This window comes from Thunnus thynnus, chromosome 11, assembly GCF_963924715.1.
Source record: "Thunnus thynnus chromosome 11, fThuThy2.1, whole genome shotgun sequence".
NCBI classification, from domain to species: Eukaryota; Metazoa; Chordata; class Actinopteri; order Scombriformes; family Scombridae; genus Thunnus; species Thunnus thynnus.
The window spans coordinates 32,029,471-32,051,058 of record NC_089527.1 but is presented as its reverse complement, the minus strand read 5'-3'; the positions used below and the strand labels follow the sequence as shown (position 1 = coordinate 32,051,058).

The 21,588-nt window shown below is 40.0% G+C and overlaps 1 protein-coding gene across 1 annotated transcript in view; it reads left to right on the top strand.

Moving 5' to 3' along the window:
* The window catches only part of itprid2 (ITPR interacting domain containing 2), a 51,557-nt gene that overhangs the window by 19,841 nt on the left and 10,128 nt on the right, over positions 1-21,588 (top strand). The window contains exons 7-16 of the mRNA XM_067602601.1: positions 4,464-4,503; positions 4,692-4,787; positions 7,395-7,542; positions 8,562-8,622; positions 15,208-15,315; positions 16,037-16,391; positions 17,057-17,273; positions 17,868-17,919; positions 19,707-19,786; positions 20,875-21,582. Coding sequence (XP_067458702.1) covers positions 4,464-4,503; positions 4,692-4,787; positions 7,395-7,542; positions 8,562-8,622; positions 15,208-15,315; positions 16,037-16,391; positions 17,057-17,273; positions 17,868-17,919; positions 19,707-19,786; positions 20,875-21,582 — 1,865 coding nt within the window. The remainder of the gene's footprint in view (positions 1-4,463; positions 4,504-4,691; positions 4,788-7,394; positions 7,543-8,561; positions 8,623-15,207; positions 15,316-16,036; positions 16,392-17,056; positions 17,274-17,867; positions 17,920-19,706; positions 19,787-20,874; positions 21,583-21,588) is intronic.

Below are 21,588 nucleotides of genomic sequence, written 5' to 3'. Positions count from 1 at the left end.
CCACCCCTAGACCTCGTCACTCGCCGCAAGAAAACCAAGCTCAGGACAGCAGCGAGTGGGGAATGCTGTATGGACAGCAGCTGTTGCAGAAAGTGTCAGCATAGCTTTCATGTAGAAGAGTGAGCAGAGCACTGAGGGCTTAAGTGACACCATAACATGGTACATTGGATATACATGTGCAGTGAAAAGAATATGCCATGTGGATGTAGTGGTAGACTCGAGTGGCCTGCCTGAACTGGCTCACAGGCTTCGCTTCATAAAATAAAGCTTTTTCATGACTAGTGACCCCCTCCACCTAATTGCAGCTTTAGCAATTAGAAAAGTGATCTCTTTTAAATCAGGACTTTGATATATAAAAGAATCACTCATTCAGATGTATGTGTGTTTGGAAAAAAAAAAACCCTTCAAAATAATCAGCATGCATCTTGATCCGGAGTGTAAATGAAGGCGTGATGTCTGACAAACACAACAGTGTCAGTAGAATCAACAGTATGATACTCTGCTCCATCTTCATTCCTCACTCCTGTTTCTTCTTGAGGGAAAAGTCAACAGTCACAGAGGTGTGGAAACACTGCATGCATGATTGACTGTCCTCTGTGTGTGTCTTCTGTGTGTGTGTGTGTGTGTTTTCATTATTCCTCTGACCTGCTATGAATAGCGAAGTAATGGCTCTGATAGTGTGTGGGCATATGTGTTATTGAGTGAACAATAGCCAGTAATGACTTTATGTTGAAGCACTGAACACGGACATGTTGGAATGCTCCGTGTGTGTGTGTGTGTATGTGTGGTCAGCTGGTGTAGTCAGACTGAATAGATGCTAATGAGTTGATCTGAGAGGTCAGAGGGTTTGTAGATTCGATCAGGAATCTCAGATACATTTTAGTTACAACATAGTTACAGTTAACTTTATTTAATTTCATACAAACAAACAATACATTTTATCTTTTTAGTATTAACATGTCCAGCTTTTATTTCCCAGCTGGATGAAAAACTAATTCTTCCCTAAAAAAAACACTGAAAAAGCACATATGCTATAGTGAGGAGCTGGTTTGCAGATAGACATAAATGTTTATGTGGACATGACGTTAGGATGGAAAGATAATAGTACAGTTTTTAGATTTGGTTGTAGTTTTTGTTGAAAACCTAAGCAGCCTCTTTAGTTGAATGGCTCTGTCTACTTCCTGTATCAGCCTAAATCTCACCTCATGTCCTGACAGTAATTGCCTTAATCATGCTGAGAATGATAAAAGTAGCTGATGTCCTCTGTGGTGCAGAAGGCTTTGGAGATGTCATGTATGAACAGATCCTAATAGTCTGTAATGATGTCAAACATTATCAAGGCAGGATGGGGCGGATTAAAGAGTTAATGTGGGAGTGCCATGGAAGTGAATCGGTGAATTAAAGGATTCAGGGTGAATAGGATGGAAGTGAATAAGTGTTTTAGTGTAAGGAGGCGAGTCGTCATCATGTTTGGCTCCTTTAATCCAGCTGTCTGTCAGAGGAAAAAAAACACTGTGGATTCAAAGAAAGAAGAAGAAGATATTCAGCAGAAATGAAGTGGAAAAGAGAGAGACGCACTCAGACAGACAGTGGGAGGCCGACAGGTCTCAACAGGTTTTTCTGAACTGAGAAAGAAAACAACAGTCACACTTTCACCTGCTGATTAATTTCATTTCTCTGACACAATAAAAGTTAACCTGCGTCAGCTTCATTTATAAAGTCATAACAGCAGCAGATTTACTACTCAGAATTCTTAGTCATTTTGGAAACAGTAGGCCTCATGCAAGAACAGTATTTTTGTCCTAAAACTCTCTTATCTATTCTCTTAAAACTCTTTTATGTGAGGTTTTGCTTGTGTTCCAAGTCTCTTAACTGCCTGAACTTGTCGTAAATCGCTCGTTTCAGCCTGATGAATGTCACCTATTCATGACTAGGTGAGCGTTCGTGAGATGTGATCATTAGCAGGGTCCACGCCCCTAAAATGGCCATATAAGGCTCCATCCGTTTGTGAATGGTGAGTTTCATTCACAAAAAAGTTCCCAAAGAGTAAAAAAACGCTGCACAGCTTCAAATCCTGCTTTAAGAAATCAGTAGACAAACATATGACAAATTCAGGAGTGTCAGTAGTAGAAAATATGAATCCAGCTGCCAACAGTGTGTCATCAGAGCAGCTCTGTACTGTCACAGAGATAAAGAGGGAATGCTCTGACGTGAAATTAATTGTTAAAAAACGTCTTTCTACAGCAAAGCGGCATGTGATTGAAGCGGGCAAAGGATCAGAGAGCTGCAGAGAGACACAGAGTTTCATAGCAACTACTGACATGTGGAAGCTTCTGCAGCAAAATATGCCAATAAAAATCTTCTGTATCATATATAAATGGAAAATTCATTCATATTAGGACATTATAATTGTGAGTCAAACAAGTGTTACTCTCCAGTGAAGACGGGCAAAGATGATGTAATCATGACACGTACAACAGTGTCTGGACCGCTAGGGAATTTCGTTCGTACATGTGGTTCTTGCATGACGCCTTATGGGTTTTTCATTTCATACAGACAAAATCAGCTTCTCATTTCTAACTGATGACTGTCACTTTTGCTGGCTGAAATAAAAACTGCTAACAGCTCCAGCTCCACGAGTTGGTTGAAAACACTGTCTTCAACTGACCTCTCAATGTTACTAGCTGACTCATTTTAAAACAAGAATCCCGTAAAAGGGCTCTTAAGTATGCACTTTGTGGCTACATAAATGATACCGCGTGCTAACAGGTTTAGAGCTAACCAACTGATTAAATACTTGTTCCTATTTTCAAATAGTATGTTTCACTTTTACTGTTTGAAGAGAAAAGGCTTTTAGGATGAGGATTAGCTTATGTGTTATGCAAATGTGAGGCTATTTCAGGTAACAGGTTGCTGAAGTGTAAACTCTGATAGCATCAAGGACCAGCTGACACACAGTGGGAAAATACTACACTGTGGATATGCTAGTCATAAACAGGGCTTTTTTTATGTAATCTGTGAGCCCATAAACAGTTAGTTTATGATATCATCCATACTCTACACTTTGTGTTTTTAGTTTTGGAAAGGCTCAAAAAAAGACACCATCAGCAAAACTCTGAAAATGCTGCTTATCACAGCCCACTGCAGGCTTGCTGGGCCTAGTGACGCTGCAAAGCTATGATTGGACAATCGCTGAAAAAACTTTGGACCTGAGGAACCATGAGGAGAGAAGTGTAATGGAGCCGGACTTGATTCTCTTGAGTCTCTTTATGACAACAAAACATGTCTAAGACAACTAGTTAAAACAGGAGCAGAGCTTTGTACATGAATGTGTACTGTGTAGACCTCCACACGTAGTCTGCAACTTTACCTGTAAAGTGATATAGAATATCTGATCAAGTATCAGTTATCTGGTCATAAACCAAAGTATTTGTAACATTAAAATTTTGACCTGATGGTGACACAAGAGGAAAAGTCAGTGGATCATCAAAGTCATTAGGATTCATCCTGAGGGAACCAAGAATTTTGAGAGTAAAATCGCAGCATGTCTCAGTACACTTTACATAACACATGATTATAACAACATACAATGTATAAAACAAAAAATATAGCTTTTTTGCTTACATAAATCTGTAAATAAGGAAGGATATCTGTAGTAATTTTGTGCCAATCTTTCTACTAAATGATAAGTTATGACACAGGATAAATGAGAACTTCGGCCTGCTGGTGACACTGAAGGAAAAGTCAGGGGATCACCCAAGTTATTATTATTCATCCTCTAAGCACCATGAATGTCTGCTCTATATTTCATGGCAATCCACCCAGTAGTTGTTGAGATATTTCAGTCTGGACCAAACTGTTGGACTGACTGACTGACCAACCATCCCTAGAGCTGTACAACAAACATGGTGAAATATACAAACATTTTCTTTTTCCAGCTTCTTATGGGATGTTTTTGTTTTTCTATGTTTTGTATAATTGGACTGTTGAATTAGGCTGGTTCCAAACCTCTGAATCACTGCCCACATCTCAGATTTTTTCAGAAATTCAAATAGGTCACAACCACAGCTTCTTTGTCGACTAAAAATGTCATTGACGTGATGGATAATGGCCACAATAACCTCCCTCTCAAAGAAAAAAATGGCTAACATGAACAAGATGTCAGACTGAATAATGAGGACATGCATTCCAATTATCAGGCTGATGTTGGTCAGACAAAATAAGCTAGTTGAAGATGTCACCTTGAGCTCTGGGGGAACTTGTGATGGGCGTGTGTTACTATTTTCTGACATTATATAGACTAAACAGTTTATCAGAAAAGAAATCCATAATGAAAATAGTCATTAGCTGCAGCTGGACAAGATATGATATCATCATCAGCTTCACTCATGATTCTACCTTCCTTCGGTCTGATCAAGAGAATGATGTATGAGTAATCTTTATTTACCTGTCTGTGTCCGCAGCCAACCATCTTCAATCCAGTAACAAGAAAACTGAATCCTGGTGAGTCATTTTCTTCTCCTCTCTTTGTTCAGTAAATAAAGTTCCAGCTGGTTGGTAACCTGGTTTCTCCTCTCTCTATCCTGTGTATGTGTGTAAATATTTCTGTGTTTGCGAATGCATGTTTGTGTGTGTGTGTGTGTGTGTGTGTGTGTGTGTGTGTGTGTGTGTGTGTGTGATAATGTGTGTAGTTTTGGTCTTGCAGCAGATCAGAAAAGGAGTCAATATAAAGAAAGAGGAAGAAGTATGAACTCCACAGGATCTGGGAAGAGCAGCACCGTGTCCAGGTCAGTTTACCTCGTCAGTCACACTCATGGAGTAAAGCAGTGATAACAGGTGGAGAGGAGTGGAGACACTGCGGGCTGTTAATAACTTCAAACCAATGAGATGTGAGACACAACAGAGATCTTGTTTGTACCTGATCAGATGTAAAAATCTAACCAGAGGTGATCTTTTGGCTTTAAGAACAAGTACAGGTTTATTGAGGAATATGAACAGGCATGTGGAGCAGTGGTTTTCCTAACCAAGGGATCCCAAGATACATATGATTGGTTAAAAGATGATCAAGGGTATGAGAAATTAAAAATTATAATTCAGTTACACAAAATTCACATTTTTTCTAATAGCTTTATTCTTGTGAAATACTAGATGAACTCACTTCTTCAGGTTCCTAAAAATCCCTCAGTCTGAGCAGGAAAGTCATTCTTTCCTTAAATTACCAATAACTCATGTCCACACTCAGGCCATAGCATATAATGAGGGGTCATAAAAAGAGCTAGACAGACGGGTCTGACCAACCAGCATTAGTTCATTTCAGGCGTATGAACTCAGTATCAGTGTATACAGTATGTCGTCGAATAAGTAACAGTTCTTTTCAGCTCCATTACAATTCTTTAAAAGAAAAAAAACGAAACTGAAACTAATTTAAGAGATCCTTTTCAATGGTATTTGTTTATATTTATCATTTTTTAAGTATATGATACTATTAGAACCACTAATGTAAAGGATGTAAGACCTATGTATATAAAGATGTAATGATATAAAGATGTTAACACAGTTTATTAGAACCATTGTGATTGGTTTCTGGCCAAAAGTTTTTGTTTTCATTTCAGTAGCTAACTGAAGCCACTTACCTAAACAGTAAAGGCGTGAACCAGGCTACGCCCCAAGCTCCACACCTAAACCCGCCCATAGCTCTGCCCAGTGACATCTAACTGGTTTGAATAATAATAACAGCTCACAGTGTCACTGCTCTGTCTGAATTTGTGGGTGTAAACTTTTCAAGATTTCCATCATTGAAACAGGTGTTGTCAATAAAGTAAATACTTGCTCTCTGTGAGCATCAGTAGTTTACTGTTGAACTGACTGGGAGGCTAATTTACTGGTGGTGGGTGGGCTGGGAAAGGTGATGAGGTCAAAGCAGGGAAGCGTGGCTGATGGCGCCAGGGTTTGGGCAGTGCTCCAGCAGTTGGAGACGAGTGGTGTTTTGTGTGTAATGAGTTCTGCATCATGGATAATGGCTGATGCATCATGGGTAATCCATCCACTACTATTTGCTGACATGAGGATTGAGAGACTCCGGTGCTGCATTCAGTGTGACGAAGTTTTGCAGCAGATTGAAGGATTTTTCAGCTTGATGGATGTGTCAGGTGAAAACCAGGCAACTCATGGTAAAAGGCCAACAGAGCAGAGATGCATAGAAACACCACAGAGTTCCAGCCTAAGATTCATGGAGCCACTTTAACAATTCTGAATTCCCCCACTGCCACGGTAGCAGCTTGTGACACCAGTCTGTTATGCAGGACCTTCACTGAATTCACCGTATTTTGGCGGCACTGAATACAAACCTGGGTATACTTCATCAAACAGTCCCTCCAGGAATCTGTTCACGTATGATCGCAAGAGTTACCACATATTCAACCAGTCCCTGCAATGAGTGCAATCTTGCAATTTTTTCCAAATCCCCACAAAAAATAGCCCAAGGCAGAATACTTTCCAATTTTACCACTCACCACAGTTATCTGCATAAAATAACTGGAATTTATCCTCCCAGGCACCACTTTACCCCAAGGCTATGTGTCACTATGGCCAAGTTTCTCCAATACACCATTTAATACTTAAAAAGAACAATTTGATTGTTAGCGTGTAGCTTGTTGGCAGCATTACATGATATGACAGGATGCGCTAAGGTTATCTTATAGCCTCACTTTATGAGAAAAAGTTATATTGTCGAGTCACCTCGCTAGCTATCTGCGGGGTATTGGCTATAAACAGGACATACCTGAAATCCTAAAAGATCTCTAAACCTTTCTTTCTTCTCACTGGTACCTATTATATACCATGGTATGTATAACCAGAAATTATAAGCAATTTCTTTAAATAGTTTATTTTTTTACAACAGAAATTTTTAAATATTACTACAACTGAAGGCTGTTTTTTTGAAAAGCCATTGATAATTGGACCACAATTTGTCATTTTGGGCCATAATAATCACAGAACAGCTTGACGAGATCCTGGAGGGACTGATCATCTGCTCCTGGTAAGGTTTCTTCAGGTCTCCACCTGCTCTAGGTGGAGCTGGTGAGGGGCAGAGCATTGTGGCAATCTCCAGGGAGGCTGAGCCATTGCACTTATTAAGTACCTCACTAACCAAATAATGAACTAAAGACCTCACTAACAGACTAACTCACTAACCGCAAGCTGTGGAAAGACATACTAACTGGCTGTCTGTGTCTTCATAGTGTTTCAGAGGTGTCGGAGCAGTCTGAGGAGCACCCAGAGGAGAACCTTACCCTGCGGTTAGACCGACTAACTAACCAGCAGACTAACTCACCAGCTAACTGACCGACTGACTGACTTACTAACTGACTGACTTCCTGTGTGTTTGACCACAGTGTGTCAGAGCTGCTGGACCTGTATGAAGAGGACCCAGAGGAGATCCTCTTAAATCTTGGTTTCGGTAGAGAAGAACCCGACCTGGCTTCAAAGGTTCCCTCGAGGTTCTTCAACAACTCCTCCACAGCACGAGGCATTGACATCAAGGTACTGACAACAGCAGCGTGATAACATTGGAACTCCACATGAAATTTGGCGTGTTTTTAAAAGGCTTTTGAAGTATACTAGCTGTTGATAATGTTATTGTTCACTGTCCATTTTCGTCTTCTGACAAAAATGTTACTCTGTGCCATTACTTACATCTATCATCAGTCTGTCAAGTCATATTACCACCTTTTCTGATGAATTAGTATATATTTTCCAGTAAAAAAAATCATCATTAGAAGAGTTCTCCTGGGGTTTTTACATGGAGTCAAACTGGCTGGTTTAACTATGCTACAGTAATGTTACCTTACCTCATCCAAATCAACTAAACGTTGAACCGAGCTGTACTAACTTTTAGTTTTGTTTTTCCCATCAACAGCAACATATGAATGCAGTGCAATACAAAACAAAGGTTGTCTCTATTTAATTTCTATGAGATGTTAACAGTGTGCTTATGAATGCATTGTAGCCAGCAGTGTATGATGTGCATGAAAACACCTGCACATATTGTTTTTTTGTTTAAAATCCCACACAGCTGTGCTGTTTTGTCATGTATTAACTCTTCAGAAAAGTAGCAATTTTATCACATTTACAGTGTGGACAAGCACATCCAAAGCACTGTATCTTTACTACTATTTGTTTCTGTGTGGTGCATCTGGTGTGTACTATGAGCATAATTGGATGCATGTCAAATGATGTGACGCTTTGATATACTATCAGTGTGTGTTGCACTAAGATGATGGAGTTTTATGATAAGAGTTGTGTTCGCAGGGTTTGTGCCACTGTTATGTTCTTTTGACCCCCTCTAAGTTACCCACAGCAGCTTTCATTTGAACCACAGAAAAAACTGAACAAAATATAACACTTCCCTCTGTTAGAGTGCACTAGAATGCTTCATTTACAAGTTAAATCTGTAAAACTATTCTTACAGTGGGTAGGTGCCCCCAGAACCTCCTACAGGGCATCAGTTTCAGAACTGATACTGTTTAATAATGACATCACTTCCTGTGGTTCACCTGCAGGTCTACCTGGGAGCGCAGATGCAGCGGATGGAGCTGGAGAACCCTAACTACGCTCTGACCAGTATGTCCCTTTATACTGTACTACAGTATCCCTGTATGTGGCTGCTCTGTTCTCTACATCCTCAACACACAAACACCTCAGTACTGCAGGTGGCAGCTTGTTAGACCATGTTAGTGAGAGAGAAAGCTCAGAGGTTCACGTCCTCAAACTGCAACAGAGGAAGTGAAGCTCAGAGACTGTGTTTGTGTGTGTGTGTGCGTGTGTGCGTATGTGTGTGTCCTGTTCCCAGTATTATTGTGGTGTTTTGTGGGGTGCCTCAGCTCTTTTAGCTGTTCTGCCAACTGCCTGGACAACACAGCCAGCAAGGACAAAGATCTGTTTGTCCTAGACGCATGCACGCACACACAAATGCGCACACACACATACACGCACACACACACACACACACGCATACACACGGCTGATTCTCTTCTTCTTGACAGTTTAACTGTCTTGGTGCTGTAAAAAAAAAAAAAAAGCTTAATCAAAGATCCTCTATGTGTAGGAAGATGAATCACTCCATAGCCTGAAAACATGTCAGGTCTGCAAAAGTTTGACTTTACACCTCGACGCCTGTTTGACCAGTTTGTTTGAAGTAAATGAGAAAAATAAAATGATTTAAATTTCTTTTCAGTCTATTGGTCAGTGGAGGCATTAACCTGGATGTTGAATTCTAAAACAAACAACGTAATGCAATGCATTATGGGTGCAGAGAGCAGGCTGGCTGCTCATAAATACATAATGTGTCCATCTGCTTTCCTCAAGATGAAAGGCCTAATATTCTTGTTCTCTGCAGATAACAATTAAATGAGTCACAAGCTGTTTGGTAGCACGTACACTGAAGCTCAATGAACTGAGTCAGGAGGAGAAAAGAAGGCCAACGTTTAGTGGAACCACAGTGTGACGGGCAGAAATCCAACTCATGATGACAAGAAAACTAGTGAACGAGAACACATTAAAAGGCCCGCTGTGAGAACGTGGAAGAGCTAATGAGAAGCTTGTTCACTGTCAGAATGCTCTGTCTTCCAATTTTTGGGAGAAATATAAAGTTAGTAGCATGATTAATGTTGAATTAATGTTGAATTAACGTTCTTAAGTTGCCACAGTACATCATAGTACAGTACCAGCACTGTGTGTTGCTGTTGGAAAAGGAGAAAAAATGTCTTGTATGAATGTTCTTAGGCTACGCAGTATGACGTTCTCCTATCAGTCCAATGAATGAGCTACCTGTCAGTCCATATGACACCATGCTTACTTATTGGTTCGTTTGTAAAAGTCCACAATTCAAGGTAAAACTGTCTTGAGTTGTACAATGATATGAACATCTGCATCTTGTCACTTCCTTATGTATCAAGGAAAATCCCTGCATTCAGTTGCAGTTTCGACTTTGGACTCATACACACAAAAAGTGATGTAACTGAGTGAAAAATGAAAAAAGAGAGATTGAGAAAGATGTTCAAACACCGCCTACTTTCTCAACTCCACACACCTGGCCAGTCACTGAGTGAAGTGGGCATGATTGTCAGTTTTGGAAAGAGTGTAGTGGAACCTGATGTAGTAAATGTCTGGTTTAAAACTAATGAAAGATGAAGTTATTTAAAATTTTGTAGATCACCTTATATCTGATTAAGGGTAATTGTATATATTTTGTGGTCTGAGTAACTGTTGCTCTACTGTCGAAGCAGTCATTAAAGTGGACCAAGTTACACAGAAGCATCTGTCCCTGTGCTTTTACTGAACCTACAGCCAGAAAGAAGTAGTTTTAATTCAGAAACTATAAAGTTTACAGTTAACACCAATAGTAATCAGTGTAACACTAACTAGTAACTAACTTTATGAAAAGTTGCAGTGTCTCAGATCAGGTCTGGATCTGTATTTTAGTGTGAACTGCTCCTTTAACAGCCTCTGGTCTCTCTGTGGTTCCTGGAAGCTTTCTTCTTTTCCAGAACATTCTCATACTCCTCCATCGGTTCCCCAGATCCGGGACACGTGTGTGTGTTGTTGTTTGTTATGTAAGCTCTGTTCTCACCAACAGAAAGAATCTCTTGGGATGGAGGGAGAGAAAAAAAAGGAGTACGTGTCGTTTTCTCTTATTCCTCACTTCCTGTTTTAGGATCCTCCGAATGAGCATTAGTGCAGAGTCAGCAGTCAGCAGGAAACACACAGCATAACTATCATCACACATGTCTGCTGTAATAAGAGGTTCATGTTCTGTAGTCGTGTGCAGATGTGACTGAAATAACCCAACTGTATGACTGACTGGTTTGTAACTCGGACACAATCATTTTTTTACTATCTGTTTTTACTTGAAGGCTATCTTTTATTTGTAGCTTCTTTCACAATCTTTTAGCTCGTTTTAAAGCTGAAAAAGGCAAAAAAATGCAATGCTGTGAATGACTCCTTTCACATTACAGAGAGTTACTGGATACATTATTAAAATAGAAAATACTGATCGAAGCCGACTGATTTTTCCTGTTTTTTTAAGAGAGTGAAAAAGTCTGGTAATAATTTATTGTCCATTATTCATTCTTTCACATAAACACATAACATAAACACATTTTTGATTAGGACCCTTTAACTTTGTTTGTTTAAGAATTGATGTTGGTCATGCTGTGATAATGTAAAATCCTCCTGCCAGTTAGTTGGAAGTGTATTATTTATTAGTGCAGCTTTAATGATTGATTTCTTTCAGATTCATTTATATGTTCTTCTTACTTTCATTCCAGCGTCCTTTGCTTTTATTAGAATCACTCAAGTTTATTTTCATTTTTAAGCTTCTGCTAGATTATTTTTAGTCACCTTGAAAGGGAAGTTCAAAAGTCTTAAGTTTCTGTAATGTGATGTATTTCCCAGTGAAATGGAATATGTGGGTGAGGTATAGTGATGAGAGCATAGATTATAAAAATAAATCCTGTAGCCACTGTGACGTCACCCGTTGGTTTGTGGACTCACTTTCTGAAGCCTCGAGTTTGCATTTTGATTGTCCCCATATTCGCACTAACCCTAACACTAGCAGCTAGTTGCTACCTTGCTTAGCATGGTTCATTTACAGTCTATGGTTATTAGCAGTGATAATGCTAATGCTAATTTAGTGAAAAATAGGCTTAAAACCATTAAAACAAAATGTACTTACAGGAAAAACTGAACATCCAACACCTTAGAGGGTCCTGTAGTACAACCAAACAATGAACAAGACTTCTTTAGACGACCAAAATGTTCCAATTAACTTTCATGAACTGAAAACACACTGAAATAGCGACAGCGACGCCTATACTCTGTGAACCTGGGGTTATGCCATGGTTACGTTGCCTAACCAACGTTATCACTGTGGTAGCAACTTGTCAATCAACACATAGCCATGCCCTTAAGCATAGCCTGACAGAGGTTTGAGAGCGGTTGTCACAGCTGTCAATCATGATGTCAGACCCCTGTCTATATTGTCAAATAACTAATTAAAAACAAACTTACAAGGAAAATGAGCACTTGGGCAAACATCAGCATGATAAGAACTACCTGAAATGACAGAAACCATCTTTGAGAAAAATTTATTGGACATGTACTTTGAGTTCTTAGTTTGGCTCATGTCCCATCCACTAACATGGAGGGGGCGGGACTTATGACCTATACTGCAGCCAGCCACCAGGGGGCGATCGAGATGTTTTGGCTTCACTTCTGGGGAGTTGTCATGACATCCGTCTTTATATACAGTCTGTGTTTCAGACCCAGAGCTACCCGCTTAAATCAAATCCTTCACATTTGATTGGATCGCTCCATAGTGGGTGTGACTTAGTGGATACAGTGTGATATAGGGAGATATATGGAAGAAATATCAGATAATGAAGAGGACACAGTTCAGTGCCAAAAAGACACAAAAAGACAAACATCATTTGAAATAATCAGAACTCAATTGTTAAACGGCTCACATAGCTGGTAGTGGTCAGGTGGCAGTAAACATGCTAGCAGATTAGCTTGCCAGCGGTAATGCTAGCTCAGCTCCCTCTGTCAGTCATGTGACCCTTATCTTGTATGTTGTAGTGATAAGTCAAGAGTCTCCTAGTGAAATGTGGAGCTTTAGAGAACTTTTGGTCTTCATCTGCACCTCCTTCACCTGTGCTGTTAGACATTTTTGCTAACTGACATCTCAACACATGTATCCTTCTCTGACATCACTTTGCTACCTACTGCAACTCAAAAACTTGAAGTACTAACTGCAGTTTTATATGATGGGTGGGAGTGGCTAATTGCTAATATTTAGTTATATTTAAAGAAAAGATAGGGAGGGATTTTGATATAAAAACACTTTGGCAAATGGCATATACCAAGAAATAATTGAAAAATGAACAAGCAACAAAGGATAAGAACTTGGAAAATGTATTTTTTTATTTTACTGCGTTTTTAAGTTTATTTTTAGTGAGCTTGTTTTAGAGATTGTTTATTGTGTGTGGCTTAGTTGTACGTCTGTAGCTGTGTTGTTTTGGGCAAAAAACCTTCATGTCTCCTGTCTGTGTGTCTGTCTGTCAAAAATGTCAAAAAATAACCTTGTCAAAAGAGTGCTAGTGGACTTTTTTATTCATGTCTGAGTTCATCAGGGTTTATAGTACATAGTTGACTGTAGTATTGAAGCACTGTAACAGTAGTCACAGGAGTTTTCTTTCACCCAGAGAGGAAGTTGCAGTGTTTCAGCTTAAATGAAAGAAATGAAAATCACCAAAATTGGAGTTTGGAGACCAACTGCCAACAATGAACTTCTTCAACCTCATCAAGTCTGTTTTTTAAGAATTAGAGGTCAAGATGGAGGTGAGAGAATAAGAGAGTGCAGGCATGTGCGGTATTTCAGGTGATGACATCAGAGAGAGGTGTTTATAGAGCAATGGACAGAAGACAGATGTCTGTGTTTCATAATAGACTGACAAGTATTTAGACAGTGAGGGATGGAGGGGTGGAGGAACGAGTACGGAAGGAAGGAGAGTATGCAAGTCATCATCCTGTTAGAGACAAGACTGACAGCTTGACTTACACAACCACAGAAGAAGGAAGGAGGGAGGAGTGACTCTGACATCTGTGTTCACTCCCAACATGAAGCTTTGTGCTTTTTTAGTCTTTTACTGCAAATTTGAAGCTGATGAAGCTTCATCAGTTTCAAATCATAAGTTTTTTTTTCAAGAATGAATGGTTATTTCATCACTGTAGTGCAGTAATCTGCCTGTGTCCAAAATCACTCTCTTATGCTTCCTACTTCTTATACTTCCTATATAATAAACATTCAGTAGTTTATTCTATAGTGAGCTGTAAGTTGAGATAGATAAGACTTCTTCATCTTCATCTGAAGAAGATACCTAATGAGTTTTTAAGATGGATCTTTTTAGGGGGAGCGTGTTATTAAAAAAAACAAGCACCAAGAAACATCCAACCAGCTACAACATAGCTACATCCATTAAAAATAGCCAGATAATGGTGTAGATGTAGAAGAGCTTGACAAGGTTGTTGTTAACTGTTGTTAACAAAAAAAATGTTAACTGATCGTAGCAGCAGTTACCACAGCTTCTACTAATTAGAGCAACTAAGAAATGGACTAGCATGAAGACGATGTTAGGCTGAATAAATGAAATGAAATGGGAATTCACTCTGATTATCAGGTGAGTGTTCTGCTTCATTTCATGCTGTAATCAGGTTGTTTGGTTTGTAGACATGGGTCATAGCAACAGTTGCGTTGTGATGGTGTGTTCAGACACAACACAAAGCAAAGTTTGACCGCTGAACTGTTTCTGTTTATTTGCCCCAAACAGCCAAACTAACTGTAGATTAGCTGTAAGCTAGCTAGCAACAGACACCCCAACCATGTCTGTTGAAGTGTGTCTGTGTGAACTGAACTCAGAACTCACCAGAGTTTCTGGTGAGTTCTTTCCCTCCAGTCTCTCTCCTTTTTCCTCTCGTCTCTGTAGCTTTATGAAGCAGATCCAAAAAAACATTTTCAACTCCATTCAGTTTGCACTGCTCCGGGCCAATTCTGACTTTATATGTCTGTCTGAACACACAGTGAGACTTCGGTCCTAAGTGTCTGACACAGTCAAAATATTGACACAGGCTGTCTTGCCTCTCCAAAACTCTAAATTGGTCGTTGCTGAATGTGTCTCACAGTGCAGTCTAAGACATGACTGTCACCTTCATCACCAAGTGTATCAGGGCCTTTACCCAGAGTCCAATGAGAGGAGGGAAAATAGTTTCATCTCTCATCTCTGTGCGTCCAGTACAGAGATATGTCCAGTATGTAGTTAGCTTAGCTTAGCAACATGACTGGAAGCAGGGGGAAACTTGCTATCCTAGCTCCATCAAATCAGAAAAAAACATTCCAATAGGCTGTTGTCCATGGTTTTGGTCTCTTCTAGAGTCCAGGTCCTGGCTGGAAACTGCTTTTGCTGTTGCGTCTTGACTTTAGAACAGCCTTATTCTAAATCTTAGACAATCCAAATCAGTTTGAATTTTAAAGAAGCATCTTTCATTTTCATTAGTGTTAACAACTTCATATTTTCTGTCTCAATTCTTCCTCTGTTTTGTCTCTGTGAAGCACTTTGTAACTGTTGTTTTGTCTCTGTGTGTTTCTCTCAGGTCGTTTCCGTCAGATCGAGGTTTTAACTACAGTAGCTAATGAGTTCTTCCAGCTCTACAGTCAGGTTTCTGGTCAGCCTGTCCAGCGCATCAGCTCCAGGGACCAAGGTAACTATGGCAACCACACTAAGTCCACAGACAGATGAAGTTTGAGGACAGTTTTTCTTGAGTTTCATGTCTCTATTAAAGAATGGTCGATTTTACAAGGAGCAAAGAGCCATGGCAGAGTCTGACACTGATTATTCACTGTTATATAGCAAAATAAAACACACAGCAGTGGAGGACGTATGATAAATCTGGACTGCATTTAGTAAATGATAACTGGCTCAGTTATGAACAAGTACAACAGACAAAACTTCAAAAGAAAAATCAGCTCTTTGCTTTAAACATTGGATAACTTTTGAAGAGGAGTGCTGACTTAATTCATAATGAATTTTTTCAGCTATGGTTAGATTTAGTCTTTGTCCTGAGACCAAAGGTCCATTTGAATTTTGGTCACTTCACTTTTGGGACTTAGGTCATCTTTATTTATTGTAGTAAGTTATAAAACAATGAAAACTCTGTACATCTTAGTCTTGTCTTAGTCAAAGAAAATCAATAATATTCTAGTCTAGTTTTAGTCAAGATCAAGTTTGAGCATTTTAGTCCAACTTAAAGCAAATTGCTTCCAGTTTAAAATCCACTGAATTGTTTTTATCTGACTGAACGAAAAAAAGTTTCTGTAATTTTATCAATGAAAATGTATGGAAATTGCAGTTTGTTAAAGAACTAAGCACTACGTTCGAATGATATTTTTTGTTCTCATCTGTCTGTCTCTTTTCTCCCTTAGGTGGAGAAAAGGTTGAAGGAGTCAGTGAGGAGCCGCCTCCTGGTCTGAAGAGGAGCAGCTCGGCGCTGAATGCTGCCAAACTCCTCAAGAAAACCCTCAGCAGACACAACCTGCTCATGGCCTCCCCTGAGTCACCTGAAGCACACACACTGCACCAGGAGACACAGCTGAACGGACACGCCCACTCTGATCACGCTCTCAACAACGGTCACACACACAACGGTCCAGAACAGGACGGTGGTAGTACCGACCCTGACCACCAGAAACATAGTCGCAAGAAAGACAGCTGTTCTCTGGCCACGGTTAACGAGGAAACTAGCGGGGATGGAGAAACAGATCGGCTGACGGACGACAGGTATTCATGGACAGACAGTTCACTTTAGCTTGTTAATATTTAAACCAGTTGTGGAAAAAGCACCAATACAACAATCTGAAAATACTTTGTTATGAGTTTAAGTCCTGCCTTTAAACTCCTACTTAAAGTACAGCAGTATCAGAAAAATGTGTCAAAAGTAAAAGTACCCATTGTGCAGTAAAATGTCCCCTGTGACATATATTATTATATATAGAAATAACTCCTGCTACACAAATGTGTATTTAATTGGGGACTTTTCTTTTAACCTTGTTTTTTTAGTAAAATACTGGATCATGCTGGAGCCTCATAAAATATTTAGAGGAAACCATCTGTGAAGTTCCGAGGGGAAATTACTATTTTGTGGAACTATTAACAACTCATAGACGTTTGAAACATGTGATCAAGTAGACACTGCGTTTTTTGTAAGGAGTCACAAGCCAAACAGGTTGGAAACACCTGGTGTATATAACAATGCATTGTATTTTACGTGTAATGTTTTTTGTATAAAATCTTAATTTGTAAAGTAACTATTAACTAGCTAGCTGTCAAAAAAATGTAGTGGATCAGTACCTTAAATCTAAGTACAATACTTGGGTGCATGTTACTTTCCACCACTGTCACTGTTTGTTTTGTTTGTTGCTGACTAACACCTCACCTCCCAACAGTCCTGAACAGAGCAGCACCGGAACTGCAGCCAATGGAGCGCAACAAACACAGTCAGCTGACCTCCAGTCAACCAATCAGAGAACAGAGAAGGGAACCCAGGTGATCAGAGAGGAGAAGAACCTGACTTCAACTCCGGAGAAAGCTCCTTCCACTCTGCTCCCGCCCAAACTGACCCAGCTGCGCACAGAAAATGCAGACTCTTTCGACATGGAGGAGGTACGTATTTGGTTTATAAAACCATTTTGCAATCCCACATCAACAAAGTGATTCATTTTAGGTGTTGTCAAGCAGCTGCGGGTGAGTTCAAAGTGCCTCTTAAATGAAATTTGAAGGTGGCACAACTTTAACATGTCAGTGCAAAACCGAGGTGAAGACCTGTCTGAGCATTCTGCATGATGGAGTGAAAGCCAAAGCCAGTCAGTGTTAGGATTCACACCAGGTACCGGAAAGACAAAAACATCCATCAGTCACTCAGTCCTTTCACCACACATGCCTAAAACAGTTGGCATTATGAGATACACGTCATCAGACCAGATAAAGGCTTTAAAGCAATTAAATACTGTTTGTAAGAACTGTTTGGTTTTACTCTAATGCACCTTTAGGATGATTCTACCTGCTAAGTAGGCTGATGAAGTTCTGCTGCTGCAGGGGAACAAGCCTGTTGACCCAGTGTATCAGTATATATCAGTGCTGTGGTCTGATAGACTGACCTTAGTGTAAGGTCTCAGCTTTGTCTTTGAGTGAAGATACTGAACCTCAGCAGCTCGTTGTTTCTTTCTTTTAAAATTCAGTCTGAATTTTGTTGTTCAGATTCAGAGTAACGAAGATGAGGCTCTGCCACCCAGAATCTCCAGAAACAATGGTGAGTTCACATTTACCTCTGATTGCAACTTTTTCAACCTTTGACTCTGAACTTAATTTAACCTTTGACTTTGATTCAGAAGCTTCTGTACTATTTTTCAGAAATAATCCAAACTGATCATGTTAAAGGAATAGTTTGACAATTTGTGAAATATGTTTATGTGCTTTCATGCCGAGAGTCAGATTAATACCACTCTCTTAACTGTCCATTAAACATCAAGCTGGAGCCTAGCAGCAGGTTAGCTTAGCATAAAGCCTGGCTCTGTCTGAAGGTAACAAAGTCCATCTGCACCTCTAAAGCTCACTAATTAACATGTTATATCTTGTTGGTTTAATCTGTACAGAAACCGAAGTGTTACAGTGAAGTTGTGGTTTTACAGGGAGTTATGTGCACAGTGACATCCTGGAGTCTTTTCGTCACTGTGAGGTTGATAGGCAACCTGCAGAGACTCATAGCCCTTTTCCACACACATGTGCTGGCTTGGTTTGACTCAGTTTGACTCAGTGCATCAGCCCAGCGCAGCACGGATTTGCATCCACTACAACAGGGTGACCTTATTGAAGGTGTGTCATTAACTGATGACGCATTTGTCTTGAGTCTGTAGTGCTGTTTACTCAAGCCTCATGTATAAAAAGAAATGAATACAGCATCAGAGGTGGGGCCCTGTTCATTCTTATGAAAGTTGCTCAGTGGTGCATGAAGCCAAAAAACAATTTCCGCATTGCTTCTGCATCTGTGCGGCCCATAGAGTAAGCGCAGTAGTGACTTTTGCCAGCCGAGTTGGCTACATCCGGTTTAGTTTAATTTGAATGGGGATTAAACAGTTCAATCGTGCGGTTCTTCTAGGCTTTTGAAATGTGATCAGACCAAATGGATCAAATTCTGATAGTGAGACAAGTCATTTCATGGGGGTAGTGACGCTCAAAAAAATGTATCCAACGATTTACAGACATCTCTTTCACAATGTAAGTCTATGGCAAAAAGTCTTTTTGGGCCAGTGTGCATCATGTGATGTTGTAATTACACGGTTTGGCCACTATGTCAAATTTGCTTCATTTGCTTCAGCTCTCTTTATACATCCATGGATTTTAACCATGGATGTATTATAAGAGCTGGATACTGGACTAAAACTGGCACCCATTCAGTCCTATAGGAATTGCTTTGCTGGTGCATACGCCAAAAAAAGTTTCTAGCTTCTGGGTTTGCTTCCGTGTTTTGCAGCTTTAGTGTGTGTAGTGTTTTAAAAGTCTTATAAAATGCAGTCTTGTGACTGACAGAGAGGAAAGAATGAGAATACTCATTAAGCAATGGATTTCTCTCTGTGTAACAAAGTCAGTGGTGGAAGAAGTATTTTTTAAAAAAAAAAGTAAAAAGTATTAGCCTTCTGTTACAACAGAGTTAGACTGGTCTGCTTCAAATACACAGCTCCTTCAACAGCCCTTCGTTCAAACCTTTTGAACGTGTTTTAGTTCAGTCAATAATATCAGTAATTCATTTGTTGCAGGAGAAAAACTCTGCTGTTAATATTTTTTAATGGGATCAATCCACAAATCTATTCAGTATGTTTTGTAAGATTTAAGAGTATACATTTTTGCTGTCCTGTTTCACCACCTGTTTCTGTACAATAAGAACACGTCTCTGTGTCTCCATTCACTCTGATTCCAGCTAGAACATACTGACCTATTGCTATAGGCTCAGTATAAATGATTCTACTCTGCCACCTGTTGGACAGACTTAGTACTGCAGAAATAATAATAATTATGTTTCATTGTCTCTGTCTCTCTCAGACCTGTTGAGGACAGTCAGTCAGCAGTCAGACAGCAGTGGTTTTGCTGAGGAGCCCTCCGCTGAATCCAGCTACCTTAAGGTCTGTTTGTGTGTTTTGTTAGAAGTCTGTCCCACCTGTGATTCAGTTAATGTTGCCACCTTTGACCTTAAAATTATGTGAACTGACTCATATGATTCCAGTCAGAGCCCTCTGGCACCAGACACAAACATCCCTGCAGATTAATCACAAGTGAACTGAAATAAAATGATTTCATGGTGTGTAATGAAAGCTTGCAACACAGTCTGGAACAGATAGCTACAGCTCAGATGATCTCTCCCTGCAGAGGTTCATCTTATTTTACTAAATCACTAATTGGTTTTAACTTCTGCTCAGTTTGAACTTACTTTATAGTTAAGTGATGGTTCATTTATTGATAAATTGTTGACTAATTACTAGTTACTTTTCAGAGTCAGATTTTAAATGAAAACATGCAATAAGCTTATTAAATACGATGCATTGTTAAATCAGTGGATCCCAATATTTTTGTCTCGTGACCCTTTGCAAAAAAGCAGTGTCATGTTTCAGATGTGTATGAGCTATTGGTGCAAAGAGAGATGTCACCTTTAAACTTCTTAGATAGTTTCATTTAAATAACTGATTTTCAAAGTAGTATCCAATATTCCACAGACAAGCAACAATTAGAGAAATTCAAAAAATATATACATAATTCTGTGTAGTAGTCTTCTTTAGTACATCATTAATCATTTTACAAGCTCCCAGATTTATCTTGTGATTCTTTGAAGTGGCGCAGGTAGGTTTGGAGCCACTGGAGTAAACTACATTAACTGTATATCAAGTAATTAAAACTAGCTCCACCTCAAGCAGCTATAACAGCAAAATGTTGCTTACACATTGATGCATCAGTACTGACAATATAATAATGTCATATTTGATAAAATATCAGTCACAGTAGACATTTTTCAACAAAACAAGTACCTTTGACACATTGAATACATTTTGCTAATATTTCTGTTCTTTTACTCAAGTAGGAGTTTTAATGCAGGACTTTTACTTGCAATTAAGTATTTTGCACTAATATATTTGAACTTTTACTTAATATACGTACTTCTTCCACCTTTGGTAAAATGAATAATTCATTCATTCATTCATTCATTCATTGTAATCAGGTGCAGGAGAGTAGTGACAGCTGTGACAGCGAGACCACTGTGACATCACACCCTTCACAAGATGTGGCCACGCCCCTTGCGCTGGACCAACCAGCGTTTGATCTGCTACACAGCAGAGAGGAGGAGGCAGAGCCTAGTGGTACCGCTGAGGCTGATGGGAGGAGTAGTTCCAGGGAACAAGACGAGCATGAAAGGAGCTCAGAGCAGGTTCCACAGTACACAGCCCACCAGCTCCCCAGGAACAGAGCAACGGGAGTGCAGCAGGATGAGAACCGGGATGAGGGGCTGGATGAGACTGGGGACCAGATTGACCCAGAACCAGAACCAGAACTAGAGCTTCCCCGGAGTGTGTCTGCTTCAGAACAAGAACCAGAACTCACTCAAAACCAGACCGAGACCACTGCAGACACAGTAGCACCCACTGAGGGAGTGGGTGCTGAGGACAAGGCCCAAGTGGAGCATGTGTGCTTGGATGATTCATATTGTCCCCCTACTCCATCCTCTCCAGTCATGGGTGCTCTGAACCGAGCCAAAAAGAACCAGCTGAGCCAGCACCCCCAGCCCAGTGAGACGTCCCAAATCCCGGGTAGAGGACGAGGAAGAGGTGGTATCCCCCTGCAGAGATCCTCCTCCTTGCCCTCCTCACTTCTGTCGCCCGCCAGGGTAGTGTCCTCTGTCAGGATCCAGTTTGGGCGAGGCCAGGCATCTTGCACC